This window comes from Vicugna pacos, chromosome 30, assembly GCF_048564905.1.
Source record: "Vicugna pacos chromosome 30, VicPac4, whole genome shotgun sequence".
Taxonomy (NCBI): domain Eukaryota; kingdom Metazoa; phylum Chordata; class Mammalia; order Artiodactyla; family Camelidae; genus Vicugna; species Vicugna pacos.
Genome location: NC_133016.1, coordinates 31,858,707 through 31,878,122, shown reverse-complemented (window position 1 = coordinate 31,878,122; position 19,416 = coordinate 31,858,707). Strand labels below are relative to the sequence as shown.

The following is a 19,416-nucleotide window of genomic DNA, read 5'->3' as shown; positions in this document are numbered from 1 at the left end:
CTCAGGTGAGAGCCAGTAGTGAGTAGGGGGAGGGGAGAGAGACTTTCAAATCATTTTGTCTTGTGAACATACATATAAGAATGAGTAATGACACAACCCCTCTATATTCTGGATTTAAAACCCAGTAAAATTTTGCTATATTGACTGCAGGGGCTCTTAATTTTTTTAATAGAAATAAAATAAATAGAAACAAAATAGTGGAGTTAATGAATATCTTAGAGTTGATGTGTGTCCTTGTATGTATTTTCATAACTCATTTGTTTATAAACATAATCTACAAAAAGTTAACTTGCTTAGCATAAGAGTTAAACAGAGGGACGTGACATACTCTGTTGGTGGCTCAAGGTGATTTCTTGGGCAAATTATGTAGCCTCTCTGTGCCTTAGTTGCATCTTCTGTGACTGCCCCCGGGCCCCTCGTCACAGCTGATTTCCTAGACTAGATGTTGGGAGGGAGGCTGCTGAAGGGAGTAAGAGGTGGCAACTGCTAGGGTCACTAAAGAGAGAGACAAAAACAGATTAAAGCCAAGAAACTGAGTACTAATACCCTCAAAGGAGAAAGAACCCCACAATTTTTTGAGCCACTTAGCGTAAGGGAAAGAAAATCATGTGGATCCAAAACTCTTGAGCATATGAGTATTGTGGGTGGGAGGGTGTCATCAGAAAAGGGTTGAGAAAAGGCCTTTTGGTTTCCCTTAAATTTCCAGTAAGGATGAGGCGCAGAAGAAAAACCACCCGCTTCACTGTAGAAGGTGCTGTTTTGTGCGAAACTGACCAAAGGTTGGAAACCAGTCATCAGTGGTGCTGGCAAAAGAAGAGACTTCTGGATTGGGTGGGGCACTTGCTGTGACTTCCAGGTGACCTGCTGGCTGGGGACTGTGAGGCGGGCAGTAGGTTTGCAGTGTGACCTGGGCATAATCCCTGGCTCTGAGGCTGCTGATCTGACTAGCAGAGCTGGGCAGACACCGTCCTAATGGGGCTGCTCGGGATGAGGTCTGGGACACCTGCCGTGCTGAGGGCGAGAGGAGAGCTCCCATGAGGGGGTGTCCCTGTGAAGATTAGAAACGTCCTCCTGCAGTGGAGGAAGAGCCTCTGAGCAGCGGGCTGGATGCACAGGCAAGGCCAGCCTGAGCACGGAGATTTCAGGAAGCCGGAATTCATACAGGCCCGAACGGCCTTATTCCTGAGAAACTGGAGGGAAAATATGCTGCAAATGCAGGCTAAGTTCAGACACTCTGGTGTGTCATGAGTGATAGGAAAAGACTGTTCAGGCAGGCACGAGAGAACCCTGTGAGTGTCCCAGTTGGGTGTCACACAGGAGGAAGGAGCAGAGTTATATACTTCGCCACTTATTAGCTGTGTGACTTTGAGCAATATCACCCCACCTCTCTATATATATATCTTCATCTGTAAAGTGACAGAGTGACAAGCTCGTGTCATCAGAAGGCTTAGTTTAGCTCTGATCCTCTTTGTCCAGTCCTGTCAGTGCTGCCCTGCAAGGTTCTGCAACGGCTGCTCTTACCCTGAGAAGGGCATAGAGGGACATTGTAATTCCCGAGGGCAGGAAGGGGTTGCTTTAAAAGCAGACATGTAGCCTCCTGCAGCTGCAGACCTGCAGGCAGTTTGGTTGATGGTTGTGGAGAGGACTTTGGAGGCCTTAGCATCGTCTTAAGGCTTCTTTTCCCTTGGGGACCGGGTTTGCCTTTGCAGATTAATGTTGAAGATTTGGGCTTCTGGCAAAGCTGTTTTCAGAGATGGTTATATACGTAACATGTCATATAAAATAAAATGCTTTTATTTAATATGTGGGACTTTGCAGCTGTAGGGAACAGCTCTGTTGGCCTGGTCTCCACGGAGGACACTAGGGATCAGCAGAGCGTGCGGGAGGGCAGGCGGCCTGCAGTGCTGCTGCGGGGGGTTCTCCCCAGCATGGTGCTCTTCTGAGTTCACTCTTTTATGAGTTTGGTTGCCAGAGGAGCAGACAGCAAAGTAATGAGTTCTGGTGGGATTGTATAATGACAGGAAGAAAGAGGGAGCCGTAGTTCTTCGGGACTACTACTCGCTTTTGGTTCCTGATCCAGTGTGTTCCATTACAGAATTGATGAGTTGTGTCTATTCTGGGACTTGATTGAAATAAACGTGCAGCCTAAAGTTAAGTGTTATGTTTTATTTGTCGGGAGGGCTAGACCCAGGATGACTACCTCTCAGATCACTCTGAGGGACTTCTACCAAGAGTAGGGGAGAAGCTAGGATTATATAGGAGCTTTACAACAAAGACCAGGTAGTTGGAACAATAAAAGATTGCTTGTTATCTAAAGAAAGCCAGGTATCTCAAGTTCAAGAATTTAGTGCTTTTCAATATATGGGAGGACGCAAACATTTGGGCTCACTGAATATATTCTTTAGACAAGCACCTAGCTATCTAGGGCCAGTAATCTGTCCTTTCTTATTCTGAGTCTGCTCAGAGGGCACCGTTGTGAGTGGCTGCAGGCCTGTCTTCACTGGGGGAGTGGCGGCAGCCGCTGATGACTTGGTTTCAGCATTCTTTGTTTAGTGACATGGTTGCAGTATTTTCATTCACATTGTAGTATTTTCGTTCACAGAAAATTATAATATTACCCTGATTATGGATAATCTGGAACCTTGGAAAGGAACCGAGATGGAATTACTGCAGGTAACTTCTACTTTAATAAGCCGTGTGCAAACATGAACACGGAGGAAGCATACAAAAGGATTCGGTGGTGAATGGGAAGGGTTTCTCCAAGTTACAGGAGAAGGCAAGGCAGAATTCCTCTTCTTTGTGGGAAGGGACGTGAGTCCAACTTTTCTTTCTGAAGTGTTTTCTAAGAACTGTTTATGGTAATTAAGGAACATAGACAAACTGTGGCACACATTGCATTTAAGAGCTGGCCGGCTTCAAACTTGGGTATTGGACAGGTGGATTTCATAGGCAAGTGGTCAGGTGGATGGGACAGAGATGGAGCCCAGGCCTGGGGCCATATTCACGTTGAAATCGCCATTTCCTCACCATAGCGCCTTGGACTAGAATGTAACCACTCTTAACCTGTTGGTGAATCTGTGAAATGTGCATGATAATATTCGTTTCTTCCTGGGATTGTTGTTAAGTTCTAAAGAGTATTATAGCACACATGAAGCACTTAACACACTGGCACTTAGCAGTGTACACTTTGTGCGGCCACCACACTTCGCATGTGTCAGAGCCTTAAAGGCATTATTTGTCTGTTGAGGATGCACTGGTAGCCCTTTGGCTAGGTTGTGAATTCGGTGATTTCCTTAAATATTTGTAACTCTGTGTGCCATGGGCAGTTATTTTCATAGACAGATGAGGAATCTCAGGGTAAAAAAGACTATAATTTGCCCAAAGTCAGACCATAATTTTGGGTGCAGGGGCCTCGGTTCAGCATGGGCCCCTGGGACTTGTGCCTTCTCCGTTCAGCACCAGAGCCAGATGTGGGCTCGGCTGTTTCCCTGCCCAAAATATCCGGCAGGCCGCAAGACACAACTGGCCCCGTGCTGCTTGAGCAAAATCTCCGGAGGAGAGGCAGTTACAAAAGGGATAAACATAAAAACAGACGGCAGCAAACTGTGATCAGCTCTGAGAAGGAAAGGAACACGTCTCACCGTGCAGAGCTGGGAGCTTTCCCGTCGGGCTGCTCTGGGGGCGTTCATCTCAGCTTAACAATTTCTGCTGCTGCACCAAGGCAGGAAGGCAGGGCACGTGTGGCCAGGTAGACAGGGCCTCGTTGATCGTACTCATTCCCCATTAAGCGACAGCTCTCACGGGCACTTAACTAATAAACAGATGTTGGCCATAATCATCACGCACTTTGCTTGGTAGTTTTATTGGCGCCAACTTTGAGAGGAGGTCATTGAAGCTGGGAGTTTGCTGCATGCCCATGATTACCATGGAAATATTCCCACTGGTCTTTCAACCTAGACTGGTGTGGCTGTCATGTCCCAGCCCTGTGAATGGCATCGTGTAGCTTCTCCCAATTGGCCCAAATGACTGACATCGATATTCTTAATTCGTAGGAAATTGTATGTGACAATAACAGAAAAAGGTAGTAAGAAATTGGAAAAGTAGAATATATCCAATTCTTTCCCAGCTGGGGGAGAGTACCCTGTGTCACTCACCCTACTCACTGCCTGTCACCTCCTCCCTGAGGACTCCATGTTCAGAAGCCACCCTGAGCCTTTGAAGAACATTTTGCCTCATGACACTTTTGACTAAGACCTGCGACCTCTCTGTCCCTGGTTAACTCTCTCTTCAAAGCCATTTAAATTTCTTGCAGGCTCCTCCGCTCAGATGTAAGAATAGCCTCTTTAAACTTCTTGATGCAGCTCCTAAATGAAGATCTTGCAAAGGAAACCTAGCCAAAACCTTGGAGGTATTCACATAGTGACTGTAACCTCAGCATTTTCTGACGTTCAGAATCAGAGGGGTGGGAGACTCAGGAAGGCCTTTTTAAGTTAGAAAGGGGAAAGAGAAAGGACTCAGGCTGTTTGAGACTGAAACATCTCGGTCCCAGCCAGCAAGGCACCAGGGTTCAAGATAGTGTGCGGGGAGTGCTGAGTTCTCACTAAGAAAGAATTGGTGGGATGGGAGGGAGGACTTTTAGGTACTTAACTGGGGAAGGAAAAAGTGGGCTGAACATTTTATGGTTGAACAAGAGGATTGTGACATGATGTGCTTGTATTGTGGAGAGAAGGGTTTTGTGGAGCCAGGCCTAAGGAGAACGCTCTCTGGCTGGGGAGTCAGCAGAACAAAAAAACACAGAGAACCGGGCAGACCCCAGGGCCCCTGATGGGGGAGAGGCTGCCCGCTAATTGGAGCCCTGGGGGCTGCTTCTGTCCCTTAGCTGGGGCCTCAGAGCTCCCTTCACAACCCAGTCCTGTTGATACAAGAGAAAATATGAGGGGCATGAGAAGGGCTGTGTCCCAGGCTTTGGTTGAGCCCCTGGGATGTGCCCCACCAGATTTTGTTCCTTGGCTTCCTGCAGTAAAGAATTCAAGAGCTAGCCAGTGTTGAGTAAAGGTAGATTTATTCAGAGAGATACATTGATAGGCAAGAGAAATGTCACGAGGTGTGGGGGTTTGATGCTCAGATTAAAAGTAGGTACACACTCCACCTACATAGTTTGGGCCTTCTCCGAAGAGGGAGAGAGAGTGGTCACCGCGAGGTGGCACTGTGTTGCTTGTTTCTTGGGCTTGGTGGTTTCATATGCTAATATGTAGAAGGACCAGCCTTAGGGCAAGGGGCTGGGATTCCCAGGGAGATGGCCATTTCCCACCTTTTGACATTTTATGGCTAGCTTTGGGACTGCCATGTTGCCTGGGGCAGTGTTATTCACCATGTTACTATTACAATGGGTGTATAATGAAGCTCAAGATCTGCTAGAAGTTAAATCTCTTCATCCTGAGCCTCAAGGCCTATTGGGGTTTGAATCCTTCACCATTTTGATGTTAATTGCTGTGGCCTTCCTTGAATGGCTGTGCTCTGCCCCCTTCCATCCTGTCTCACTCAGATGACACAGAGACAGCAAAGGCCGGGCCCTCTATGTGCTCCTGCATTTAACAGCGGGAGGTGTGGTGTGGGCTGAGGATGACTGAGTGGTGAGAAGGATGTTTCAGAATTTCCCACGTGAGACATGGGGACCTGCCAGCAGCCACCGCAGATTTATCTCATGGGCATTATCGCTTGCGTTGTTACGGAAACAACAGGCCAGCCAAGAAACAAGCACCACTCAGAGGGTTGGAGCACTGAGATCTATTACGCCGGCGGGCTCAGAGGGGCTTCTGTTCCGAAGCTCTGAGCACCTCCAAGACTTGCACATGAGGTTTTATGTGGTTAATTACAAGTATGGAGGTATTAGCCAATAACTCAAACAACAAAAGCAAGGAATCAGTACACTGAAGCTTATCAATTTGGAACAGATCACATTACTGACAATTGTTGACCTTGGATTTACGAGTTAGCTTGTTAGCCCCGTAAACTGACACTGAACTTCAGATTTACGAGTTAGCCCAGCAAAACTTAGATCAGTAAACCGACACTTAACACACTTAGATTTGTGACTTAGATTATTATCCCAGCTGGGCTTTTCGTTCACAGTGTCACTCATCTTTTCTATTTTTCTTTTTTTGTAAGTATTTAATTCAAATTTAAAATCAGGTGTTTTTTGGAAAGAAATTTCTCTTTTTCTTTTCTTTGGGGCTCTTTTGGGGGGTAGGTAATTAGGTGTATTTATCTGTTAGTGGAGGCCCTGGGGCTTGAACCCAGAACCCCGTGCACGCTAAGCACACGCTCTACCACCTGCCCCATCATCTTTTTCTTTTTGCTTTAGCTGCCAAGAATCTTACAGCTGAATTTCTAGTCGGCCTTTAACACTTGCCCTGACTTCATGGAATCCATTTTTATGACTTTATCTTCCCCTGTTTTCATTTAAGTATTGAATCTCCATTTTCCCTTCACTCTCAGTTTTGCCTTTTTGTTGTTATGGTTGTTAAGCTGTGTTTTAAAAATTGTTCAATTTCTCTTTTAGCAGGAGGCTGAAAGTAAATAAATATGTAAACAAACAGCACACTTAAATTCTTTTATACATTCTAAGCTGTTTAGTAGTTACTTAAAAACCGATTTCAATATTAAAGTGATAACATTTTTAAATTATTTTTTAATTTTTCATAAAGACATAGCTGATTTAAAATATAATATATGTTTCAGGTGTACAATAGATGCCCCATTTATAGTTGCTGTAAAACATTGTGTGTATTCCCGGTGTTGTAAGATACATCCCTCTAGCGTATTTACATTACATGCTGCAGTTTGTATAAGAAAGTTGGGTAACGCAGAATCTGGGACGTGGCTTTGTCTGACCCAGGTTCACGCAAACCCTGCCTGTCAGAGCTCAGGCCCTCACTACTGTCTGCAGGGGAGCGAGTGGAGGCAGCTCTCATCAGCGCTGGCACCAAACTCCGAGTGGCAGTGACAGCAGTGACTGTGTGTGGACGCGAAAATTGTTGTTCCAAGTGCTTTACATACATTTCTGCAAATAATAATTAAAGCCCTCCTGTGACGAAGCGTTTTATGTTTTTAATGAATAATACATTTTATTTTGATATTGATAGACTTCAAATCTCCGGAAAATTTACAGGAGTAGTACAATAAACTCTTAGATACATTTCACCTTAAAGGGGACTATTTGCCCTTTTGTGACGGGCTGATTTTAGCATAAAGTTTCAAGGTTCATCCATGTTGTAGCCTGCATCAGTACTTTATTCTTTTTGCTTGATAATATCCTTTTCCTTTTTTTTCGTTTTTGGTCTATTTAAAAATATTTTCATTGAAATCTAGCCAGTTTATAATGTTGTGTCAATTTCTTGTGTACATCACATCACTTCAGTTAAATAGGAACATACCTGTATTCATTTTCATATTCTTTTCAAACATAAGTTAGTATAAGATATTAAATATATTCTCCTGTTCTATACAGTATAAACTTGCTGTTTATTCTTTACATACTCAGTATCTGCAAATCTTTAACTCCCAATTTATTCCTTCCACACCCTCTCCCCTCTGGTAACCATAGTTTGGTTTCTATGTCTCTGTGTCTGTTTCTGTTCTGTAGATTAGTTTATCTTTTTGTTTCTTTGTTTTTTGTTTTTGTTTTTGTTTTTGTTTTTTTAGATTCCACATGTAAGCGATCTCATATGGTATTTTTCTTTCTCTTTGTGGCTTATTTCACTTAGAATGACACTCTCCAGGTCCATTCATGTTGCTGCAAATGGCATTAATTTATTATTATTTTATGGCTGAATAGTAGTCTATTGGACAAATATACTACAACCTCTTTATCCAGTCGTCAGTCAGTGGACATTTAGGTTGTTTCCATGTCTTGCTATTGTAAACAGTGCTGCTGTGAACATTGGGGTGAAAGTGTCTTTTTGAATTACGGTTCCTTATGGATATATGTCCAGGAGTGGGATTGCTGGGTCATATGGGAGGTCAAGGTTGTCTACTGAGAAACCTCTATACATTTTTCCACAATGGCTCCACCAAACTGCATTCCCACCACAGTGTAGGAGGGTTCCCAATTCTCCGCAGCCTCTCCAGAATTTACTGTCTGTGAACTTCTGAATCATGGCTATTCTGACAGGTGAGAGGTGATACTTGATTGCAGTTTTGATTTGCATTTCTCTGATAATGATATTGAGCATTTTTTCATGTGCCTATTGGCCATTTGCATGTCTTCATTGGAGAAATGTTTCTTTAGGTATTCTGCCCATTTTTGGATTGAATTGTTTGTTTTTCTTTTTTATCAAGTGTAAATGCTGTTTACATATTCTGGGAATTAATCCCTTGTCACTGTCATTTATTGCAACTATTTTCTCCCATTCCATAGGTTGTCTTTTTGTTTTACTTTTTGTTTCCTTTTCTGTGCAAAAGCTTGTAAGTTTAATTAGAACCCACTTGTATATTTTTGCTTGTATTTCTATTGCTTGAGTAGACTGCTCTAGGAAAACATTGTTGAATTATATGTCAGATGTTTTGCCTATGTCTTCTTCTAAGAGGTTTATAGTGTCTTGTCTACATGTTTAATTCTTTAAGCCATTTTGAATTCATTTTTTTGTATATTGTGAGGGAGTAGTCTAACTTCATTGATTTATATGCAGCTGTGCAGTTTTCCCTGCACCATTTGCTGAAGAGGCTGCCTTTACTCCATTGTATGTTCTCACCTCCTATGTCAAAGATGAAATTACCAAAAGTTTGTGGGACTATTCTTGATAATTTTGTTTATCCATTCATTGATGGATGGATATTGTTAGTAACTCTTGGCTACTCTAAATGATACTGCTATGAATATTGATGTGCAAGTTTTTGTGAGAATACGTTTCCATTCTGTTGGCTGTACAGTTGGCCCACCATATCTGTAGTTTCCACTTCATGGATCCAGATGGCTGATTGTAAAGAGACTCGAACATCCTTGGATTATGGTATCCAGGGTGGGGTGTTCCTGAAACCAACCCCCCGAGGACACTGAAGGATGACTCTACATGTAGGAGTAGACTTGCTCAGCCACATAACTCTAACCTTTTGAGGAAACATCGGGCTTTTCCAAAGAAGCTGCACCATTGCCCCTTTCCAACGGCTGCATATTGAGGGTTCCCATTTCTCTGCCTCCTGACTGACACTTGTTATTGTCCATGTTTTGATTATAACCATCCTAGTGAGTTTAAAATGAGATCTCATTTTGATTTTGATTTCGCTAGTGATGCTGAGCATCTTTTCAGATGCTTATTGGCCAATTGTGTATCTATTTAAATCCTTGGCAAATTTAAAAATTGGGTCGATTTTCTTTGTATTGTTCATTTGTAAGCATTTGTTTTATATCCTGGATACTAGTCTCTTATTAGATATATGCTTTGCAAGATTTTTCTCCTATTCTGCAGATTGTCATTTCACTTTACTTTTTTTAAACATTAAAACAATTTTTTAGGGGGAGTTAATAAGATTTATTCATTTTATTTTTCTTCCTAAGCATGCAGTCTATCACTTGAGCTACCCCCTTCCCCTTTCATTTCACTTTCTTAATGATGTCCTTTGTAACAAATGATTTTAATTTGATGAAGTCCATTTTATCTGTTTTGTTTTATCACTTGTGCTATTGGTATTGTATCTAGGAAGCCATAGCCTATCCTACGACCACAAAGATTTATACTGTCTTCTTTTAGAAAGTTTATACATTTAGTTTTTACGTTTCTGTCTGTGATCCTTTTTGAATTAATATTAATTTGTTATATAAAATACGGGGGTCCAAATTCCAGATTCATTCTTTTGCCTTCAGATACCCAGGTGTCTCTGCGCCATTTGTTGAATAGACTATACTTTCAATGGAGTGTTGTTGGCACATTTCTGGAAAACTGACTGTAAATGTAAGTTTCCCCACTGGATTTTTTGTTATGTCTCATAGATTTCTGAATCCAAACTTATGACAGAACCATAATGACTTGAGTGCTATAGATTTGCAGTGAGTCCTCCAACTTTGTCTTCTTTTCCAAGATTGTTTAGTCTGACCTGGGTCCCTTGCATTTCAATATGAAATTTTGGATCAGTTTTTCAATTTTTGCAACGAAGTCAGCTGGAATTTTGATAGGGATTTCATTAAATTTGTAGATCACTTAGGGGAGTCTTAACATTTTTAACAATATTGTCTATCATTCCATGAACGTGGGATGCCTTCCATATATGTATATCTTTTAAATATTTTTTGGTGATACTTCAAAATATTCAGTGTACAAATCTTGTAAAATTTTGTTAAATGTATCTCTCATTTTATTTTTAATGCTGTTGTAAATGGAAAGGCTGAGATTCCTAAGAGTGGGAATATATATCAATTTATTTATTTCTAGGATTCCTACACAGCAAATACCCTAGGTTTATATTTGCTACATTAATCTATCCACAATTCTTCCCACCCCCGTGTCATAAGAAACCAAGACCCAGGTTAAGCCACCTGAACACCTATGTGGAAGTGAGAAATGAGACCTTTCGGTGGGGTTTTTGTAGATGATACTGAGAGCTTATTCAGTAAGGCTTCATCTTAATTCCTTTTAAACAATCCTTTCAGTATATATAGTCAGTTATATTAAGAAAATGCCCTTTTGATGTGCGGAGGAGCTTAAACTATCATTTTTTAAATAATTTCCAGTGAGAGTGTTGTACTTGAAACATAATTTGCATCAATCTTTGAAGATTTATGTTTCAGGAGTTTTGACTAAATAATACCTGTCTTTATTCAGTAACTACAACTAAATGCTCAAGCAACAAGTAAGAGTTTGAGCAACTGCTCCTGCCCCGTAGTGCTGGGTGGCTGCAGCTGTAACTGGAGTCCCCGCTTACCTCTCCCAGTACGCTTGTGCTGATCTGCTCAAAACGGTTCGTCCAACAGTTTGTCGGTAGTCTTTTCGACAAAGCCATTAAGCATTGTTTTAAGGTTGCTGGAATGGAATCTATTCTTATTAATATTAAGTAAGCATATATTGAGTGCTTACTGTATGTTGGGAATTGTCCCTCAGCCTCACATGAATAATATTTCTATTAAAACCTCTCATATTTCCTTGTTATTCACACTTTACAGATAAGGAGACTGAGGATTAAGTCTTCTTTCTTTTGGGGGGAGCTCGTTATCAATGATGGGAAGTTGTAAGGAAAAAGATTTTGATTCATCCAGAGAAAATATTTTTCTGAGAGTCAGCATTGAAGTAGGTGACCACTGAAGAGGGTGATCATTGTTTGAGTGAGACGAGCCCCGGGTTATACGAAGTCAGCATCCCTGTCCTGGACACTGCACGTGTAGAGCTGCGTGGAGGGTGAGGCGGCGCTGCAGCGCAGGAACGAGGATGCCAGGCCGTTGAGCTGTGCTCAGGCCCAGTGGGGCTTTCTCCTAAGAGCAGTGGACCGTCATTGACAGATTTTTAGTAGGGGAGTGTGGTGCTCTCGTACATCCCTTTTGTCTTATAGAATGCTTAGAAACATTTAGAAGGCTCGGCAGGAGGTGATGTGATGAGTCAGAGTAGGGTGGCTGCGAGATGTAGCAGTGTTCAATTTTCAAGTGATTTTCAGTCCCAGGTTTGTGGCTGAGTAGCCGTGTCACTTTGGATGACACACTCAAGGAAGTGAAACAATTTATCTAATCAATTGAAACAGTGATGTACCGACCTCCCAGGACTGCTGTGTAGATCCAGTGAGATAATGTGTGCACAGTGTGCAGCGTGGTCCCCAGCACAGAGTCGGTGCTGAGGGAGTGCCAGTGAGTACCTGGTAGGACAGGTGTGGGTGGTGGAACTCATTGACTGAGGAAATTGGTCCCTGAAGGAGAGGTCCTGTCACATCTGTGAGTGATGGGCCTGAGCTGGGAGAGGCAGGGAGACCTTGTCCCCCGACCAGGTGCCCTGGGAAGGACGGCTATGGGAGGAGCACCGTGAAGTCAGCTCTTTGCAGGTGGAATTGGAGGAGCCCTTGAGATATCTAAGTGCATTGTCACAATCACAGAAGAGGTCTGGGCCCGGGCTGTGCATTTTCCTATAATCTCAATCCCTGAGGATGCCGAGGTATTGATCACTGAACGTGAAGACATACTTTACAGGACACGTGAATAGTAGTATCATCTCTGTCATCAAAGCTCACATCTCTTTATTCATCTCTCACTTTGCTAATTGGGTACTTAAAGAGCTCACTTCACTGACCTCCCGTGGGCTCAGGCTCCACAGAAAAGAGCTGGTGAGTCTCCCTCTTTTCCAGAAGAAGACACATTTAGCTGGTAGACTTCTATACCTCACCAGAGTTCGAATTTTTGTTTGTTGATTTAATTCTATTTTCTGTTGGCCATCTCCTGACAGGAGAGACGTTTTACCTAATGGTCAGGTTTCAATTAGCTCTTACTGAGAATTGCTGATCTGATCCATAGTGTATTTACTCTATTAACTTTGTAGAGTACTTTTCATTTTCTGTCTTTGCCCTTTAATTTTGTTTGCCCCTTCAATTTTCTATCCTATTTGGGGCCTTATTTTTTTTTTAATTAAAAAATGCCTATAAGCAGTTAAGAAAACCAAAGTAAAGAAAAAATGCACATGATAGCTAAATTTAGAAAATATCTAGTGTGTTTTCTGTCTCGGCAATGGAGGTTCTATAAACTCGTGAAAACCTTCATTACATAAGTTCCTTAAAATGCTGATTAAGAAAAAAACCTTCCTTCCTCATCTTTCAAGCTGCACAGCTATTTGTCAAGAAAGTGAGGGGAAATTCTCAGAAGCTAAGACAAACCAGAAAGCAGGGATTCTGGGAGATACGTGAGCCTTAGAAGCCCTGGGGTGCCGGTTGGCTCCTGAACTGTGTTTCAGTTGCCCTGGCAGGAGGGCAGGAGTTGAGCCTGAGGCCTCTCACACTGGGAGTTGGATGGCTGTTCTTATGTAAGGCCAAGCGCATCCTGAGAATCCTGCTTTATAAAAGGGTGAATTAGAAAGAAAATAATAAAAGCATTCCTCAAGGCAAGGAAGTAAGGAAAGTAAATTTTTTGGAAGCTGGGAAAAATAACATATCCAAAGTAAGGATTTAGTTTAAAGCTTTTCTGGCATGAGAGAGAAAACAAACTCCTGGCAGATAATCACAGCTCCTCCCGGAAAGAGAAGGTGAGTTTTGAATGAATCAGTGGACAGCCATTCTGTAAAAGGCCCCCAGAGTCTTCTGGGTCAAGATACTGGACCCAAACACCTCCCTTCCATGATCTCATTTAAATAATCAGAAAGGTTTTAAAGGAAAGAAGCCATAATCATAGTTCTATTTATTGACATTATTATATGCTAGGAATTCAGAGGTAATTATGCAGTTGTCTCCTCTTTTATGGACCTTACTTTCTCTTTGACTTAGTTGGGGAACTTGGTGGAGGGTGGTGTTAGTCTGTTGCAATTAGCCAGGAGAGGAGTTTAAGAAAGCAGTGAAGGGTGGGTGAGATTTTTAGCTGAGGACAGTCCTGTTCAGTTGGCTTGTAATTGCAGGTTCGTTGAGTTGTCACTGGAGGTAATTAATCTTATGGAATTTTGACTTAACTCAGGCCTCTTCAGAATGGACAAGTGAACCTGGAGAAAGACAGTCAAATCTGTGCAGACATTGAAGTTCCCTTGAACGTGCGGTATCCCTGAGCCAAAGATAGGACAAAAAGGCAGCACTTCTTGAGGACAGAGGAGTGGTTTTTAAGGTTCTCCAAGAATGATTCCCAAGGTACCGGGATGGCCAGTTGTCAAACTGTGACTTTGCTCTTTGGACGGTGTATCCACCAAGTTTATTGGACGTTTATATGTTTCCATTTCTCTTTAATACATGTCAGGTTATGAGGACATGGGCATAAACATTTCACACGTTGTCAAGGTGACATTGGGTACCTGCCTATAAGCACGGGCACACTTGCAGCTTCCTCATACATCTTGCCGCCCATCCCGCTCCCCGGGCTCCGTAATCACGGCAGAGTGGTTCCTTATTGAGCTGTCCATCTCCTCTGTGACATCGTAACCAAACAAAAGACTGGAGTGTATTAGCTTGGCTTTGATTTTTTCTATCCTTCCCTTTGAATGATGATGACTGATAGTGGACCCAGTTACGTTTGCAGATGATTTACAAGTAGGGCTGTCAGTACAAACCTTGTAATCCCCGCTGTGTGATCTAGAGAAGAAAGTTACACTCTTTCCAAATTGTTTTAATGCACTTATGTGGGAAAATGATATACGTTTGAATATGTATTTCCTCTCTGAGTCATCATGGCTAGACATGAATATTTGTAGACATGTAATGAGTACTCTGTATTTGAACTGTATGGTCCCCTAAATTCTCCCCTGCTTTTTAAAGTCATCACTGGATTGCTACCTCCAGAGTGCCCCAAAGCATCCGCCACTGCCTGTTCTTCAGACACTGTGAGTTTCCAAGTTGGAGAAGGCTGCTGGCTGGTGAGGCATTCTCTGGCACATCTCTGGTTGGGTGATGTGAGCTTAGAACACAAGACTTGGCAGACAGTAACTAACCACGGTCACGACCATTTCTGGAACACTCATGGAGGATTTTACACCTATGCTAGTGGCATGTTATTTCATTTAGTTTTCCCAACAGTCATAATCAGATTTTATCATATGTATTAAAATGGAAACCGTCAAAGTGAGTGACGTGCAGACTTTGGACTGGAACACAGGACTTTCTGATACCTGTCTCTGTTCCCTCCCCAGCCTATCCTACCAAATGGTCAGGAGACTCTTCCTCCGTCTTGAGTTTCCCGCTGATGTTACCAGTCTCTTTGTTTCTAAGAGAGGAAAACAAGTCTAAACTTACTTTCCAGTTGGAAATGGAATGGAAAGTTAACGTTGGAAGCCGGGAGAATCTGTCCTGTGATGAAGTGGTCTCCGAGCCACTTCCACTGGGACGTCACATCACTGTCTGTGCCCCTTGCTCAGCTTGTGCACAGGTGACAGGGCAGATGTGCCGAGCAGTCCTCCCTGACAGGGCAGTGGGTTGGAAATGAGTTTGGGGATTTGGTTTCATTTCATAAGTTCCTGAGGGCCTTGACCTGGCACTTCGAGTGGGAGCATTCCCTGTCCCACAGACTCGTGCTCTGGGCCCGTGCTGACCTGATGTGGCCATGAGCCTGAGGCTCAGGGCCCGTGGTGATGAGGAGCATTTTAGTCCAGGGTCTGCCGGAGGCTTTGACACTTCTGAGCTGTGGGAATTTGTCCAGGATGATAATAATTCCTCCCCGAGTTTCAGATTTCCTTGCCTGTGAGCTGGGGTAGTAATAGTTTCTGAGATGATCGTAATGATTCAGTAACGGGCGCAGCGTGTGCTGGCAGGTATCTGGTGCTTAAGGAGCAAAAGTCGCAGTCACTCTGTCAACCTCTCTCTGTGTGCTCTGTGCTTTGAGAAGTTGCGTGTTTGGTGAAAATCCCGCCCAGACACTAGGCTCTAGATGAACTGTTGTTCCTTTACTTTCCCTTCCTTTTCCTCTTTCCCTTCTCTGTGTCCCATGTTTATGTAGCAGATTCCTCTATTTCAGGGAATACGGGCTTTTCTAGTTAAAGGACAGGCGGAACGCGGAGAGGTGGGGCCCGGAGGGGGTCTGGAGCGTCTGCACAGCGCTTCTTCCCTGCGTTTCTGCATCCGGTCCCGTCAGTGCACTGAGTCAGCCTTCCTCTTCCTTCCTGTGTCATCGGGTCTCTGTTTTAAGGGAAAATATATTTACGGGCTTTTTTCACTTACGTGTTTCATTCAGATGCTTGTTGCTTTTCTCCCTGTGCTTCAGTATTCCGAGGAGAGAATTCAGCAGTGCTGCCTCCTCTCCGAGCTCTATGAGTTGATCGGCTTCCACTGCAAGTCCACCTTCTTCAAGCGGGAGGCCCCCATGCAGCGCGCGGCCCCCGGCATCCCGGAGCCTGGCTGGAAGGCCTGCTACCGCCTCCTCCTGCAGACGCTTCCTGGCTACATTCTGTCGCTGGACCTGCAGGACTTCAGCAAAGGTGTTGGAACTAAAACATTGCTTCAGTACAATTAACCATGCCTGGATTGGGCCCTGCTGTCCTGTCTCATCAGGGTGAATTTTTACTCATTTAGAACAAGGCTCAGCAGACTTTTTCTGTCAAGAGCTTGCGGGTAAATATTTCAGGGTCTGCAAACCTCCTGATCTCTGGTGCTGCTGCTCAGCTCTGCTGTTCAGATGCCAGAACAGCCGGACAGTCCACACACCCACAGAGCTTTATTAACAGCGGTGGCTGGGGCTGAATTAGGTGTATGAACTGCAGTTTGTCCCCACAGCCTCCTCAATATTGACACCTGCACCAGAGTGTACATTTGTGACAATGGGAGAACCTACACTGACACGTCATCATCATCCAGAGCCCATAATTGATACTAGGATTTACACTTGGTGGTGTGCACTCTGTGGGTTTGGACAGATGTACAATGACATGTATCCACCATCACAGCATCATACAGAGTCGTCTGTCTTAATGACCTTAAAATGCTCCGTGCTGCAACTCATTCATTGCTCCTTCCCCTCTAGCCTCTGACAGCCACTGATCTTTTAGTCTCTGTGGTTTTCCCTTTCCCAGAACACCATACAGTTGGAATCAGACAGTTGCAGAATCTTCCCAGATTGGCTTCTTTCACTTAGTAATATGCATTTAAGGTTCCTCCATGTCTTTCCATGCCTTGATAACTCATTTCATTTTAGCACCAAATAATAGTCCATTTTCTGGCTGGACCACAGTTAATTTATCCATTCACCTACTGAAGAAGAGCTTAGTTGCTTCTGAATTCTGTTGAGTATGAATAAAGCTGCTATTAACATCTGTATGCAGATTTGTGTGTGGACATAAGTTTCCATTTCGTCGAGTAAACACCAAGGAGCACAGTTGCTGGATCATATGTTAGAAGTACGTCTAGTTTTGCAACAAAATGCCAGACCGCCTTCCTAAGTATCTGGGCCATTTTACATTCCCACCAACAATGCATTAGAATTCCTGATGCTCCACATCCTCACCAGCATTCGGTGCTGTCAGTGTTCTGCATTTTGGCAGTTCTGACAGGTGTGCAGTGGTATCTCGCTGTTTCACTCTGCATCCCCTTGATGACAGATGCTGTGGAGCATCTTTCCTTAGGCTTCTTTGGCATCTAGATTTCTTCTTTGATGGGATGCGTGTTCAGGCAATTTGCTCATTTTTTAATCAGGTTATTCATCATTCTTGTTGAGTTTAAAAAATTTTGGTATATTCTGGATATCAGCCCTTTATCAGTGTGTCCCTGCCCTTCACCTGCAGCACCGGATTTGTCCTTTGGGTCTCACTGGAGTGTCAGCTCTTCAAAGAGGTTCCCTGTCTTCCCTCAGCCTAAATACTGTCCTTGTATTTTTCACTTTCATTGACTCATTTTGTTCTTTTTAAGTAGCATTTCCCATAATTTGTAAGTACATTAAAAAAAAGGGCAATGATTGAACACCGCCTCCCCCACCAGACTGTGTGCCCTGTGAGAGCAGAGGCCCTGTCCCCACTTACCGTTTCCCATGACAGCACATGGCACATGTCCATGTAAAAGTGTGTAACGTGGGGCCAAACCTGATGAGCAGCTATGATGACACGTTTTGGCTACCATTTATTGAGTAGAATTTGTTTCTGATCTTACTAAATCACATGAATGAAACTTGTTTGTTTTGAAAAATAAAACAACAAAGCACACCTCAATGTGATTGGTACTTCCTACTTAGCCTTCTGACCCAGGAGGGGATGTTCACCATCATTTTGTGGAGGAGGTTGGGGAGGTAAAGTAAGAGAGTGAGATCAAATAAAGTAAAAATGCTAACTATCAGTTGGCTTTATTTTCACTGGCATGAAAGTTACTTTAAACACTATCTCAGCTGTTGTTCTGTTGTTTTAAACATTTCTCAAAGAATTAAATGGAAGCTCACTAAATCCTGAAAGGGAAATTGTGTGCTCAGGTCCTGAAAATTGTTTATGTCTGTTCTTGAAATGCAAATTTTCCCTGCTGGTTACAGAAAGTCGAGGCGGGAACACAGCAGTGTGCTGTGTGTGTCAGCCGGCTTAACGGGATGCTCAGTGTCATTTTCATTTTCTTGTGTTGCAGTTTATGACGGTTTTCCGTGAGATATATTGCTCAGCCTTTTCCTGAATGAAGGATTGAATTTTCCACAGGAAATCTTATGAAAGAGAGTGACAAGGCACATGGATTTCCCAAAAAGGAATAGTTGATGAAATAAACTCTCACTATGGTGACCTTTTTTAATACAAGCCAGTTGAAAATTTTATCAGTAGGTCATATGCCACAAATCTGTCTAAAGAATAAAAAGATTCAAAATTTATAGTAGAAACAGTTTGAATCAAGTAGAAATTATGATTTGAACACTATTTGTTGTTAGAACTTATACTCTGTCTTATCATAATTGCCCGTGGTAGGAACTGGATCATTATTTATTTATTAAAAAAAAATCCACTAGGTGCTATTTGCCCCATTCTTGATGCGGCAGTGCTGTGGTTAGTTAAGTTGGGCCATTTTGGAAACTTAGCTAGATTTTCCGGACATTGATTTCAGCCTCTTTATCTTTTCTACAATCTCTTCTTTTGTGTTGGCCTTTGGTCTTTTGACAACGTGGAAATACTGCACGGATCTGCCTTTCCCTTTTTTCCTGTCTTTGTGGGAAAAGATTTCCATAAGACAGACAACTAGGTTATTAAGGATTTTGTGTGGGGTAAGTTTGGTCAGTTTTAAGGATTTCAGTTAATACGTATTGATACTTGCTATTCAGCTAACGACAGTAAAACTATAAACTAACTTAAGTATACATCAGTAAGTATAGTACAATAAGCCCATCACCCAGATTAAGGAATTCACAAACTTTTCCATATTTCCTTTATTCAGACCTTTATTCTTTTATTTGTCCTTTGTTGAAGTATTTGACAGCAAATCCAAAAAGACATGTCATTTTACCATTTGTACTCAAGTAGGCATGTCTGAAAAATGAGGGCCTTTCTTTTAATCAGGTTTTTCCATTTGACCCATGTGCTCGTTAAATACCAGCTGTATCAGGCATCTCACTAGGCATTAGGGATCCTTGGGGCAATGAGACAGTCCTGGCTCCCAAGGAAGTTAAGGGCTGATGGAAGAAAGCAACACAGGAGCTTGGGTGCCTCACTTAAGGTTCCTGCTGGATGAAACCAATTGGACAAAATATGTGCACAATACAGTAGGATTCATTGAAGGGACTTGTCAGACTTGTAGGGCAGGCCGTGAGAGAGGCGGTCAGCAGGGCTACAAGAGGAGGAATCATTTGATAAGAATCTGAAATCCTTACTGCCA

General features: G+C 42.9%; 1 protein-coding gene across 10 annotated transcripts in view; it reads left to right on the top strand.

Annotated features, from left to right (window-relative positions):
* Positions 1-19,416, top strand: part of LOC140690347 (trafficking protein particle complex subunit 9-like) — a 274,618-nt gene that overhangs the window by 85,338 nt on the left and 169,864 nt on the right. For 4 of the 10 annotated variants that reach the window (XM_072952056.1, XM_072952055.1, XM_072952057.1 and 1 more), the window contains one exon: positions 15,854-16,381. The exons of 1 other annotated variant lie outside the window; for it this stretch is intronic. In XM_072952056.1, the coding sequence (XP_072808157.1) occupies positions 15,854-16,102 (249 nt within the window). In that variant the 3' untranslated portion in view covers positions 16,103-16,381. Of the gene's footprint in view, positions 1-2,602; positions 2,674-13,508; positions 13,795-15,853; positions 16,382-19,416 lie in introns of those variants that run through there. 5 more of the 10 variants (XM_072952059.1, XM_072952060.1, XM_072952061.1 and 2 more) reach the window with 5 other exon arrangements.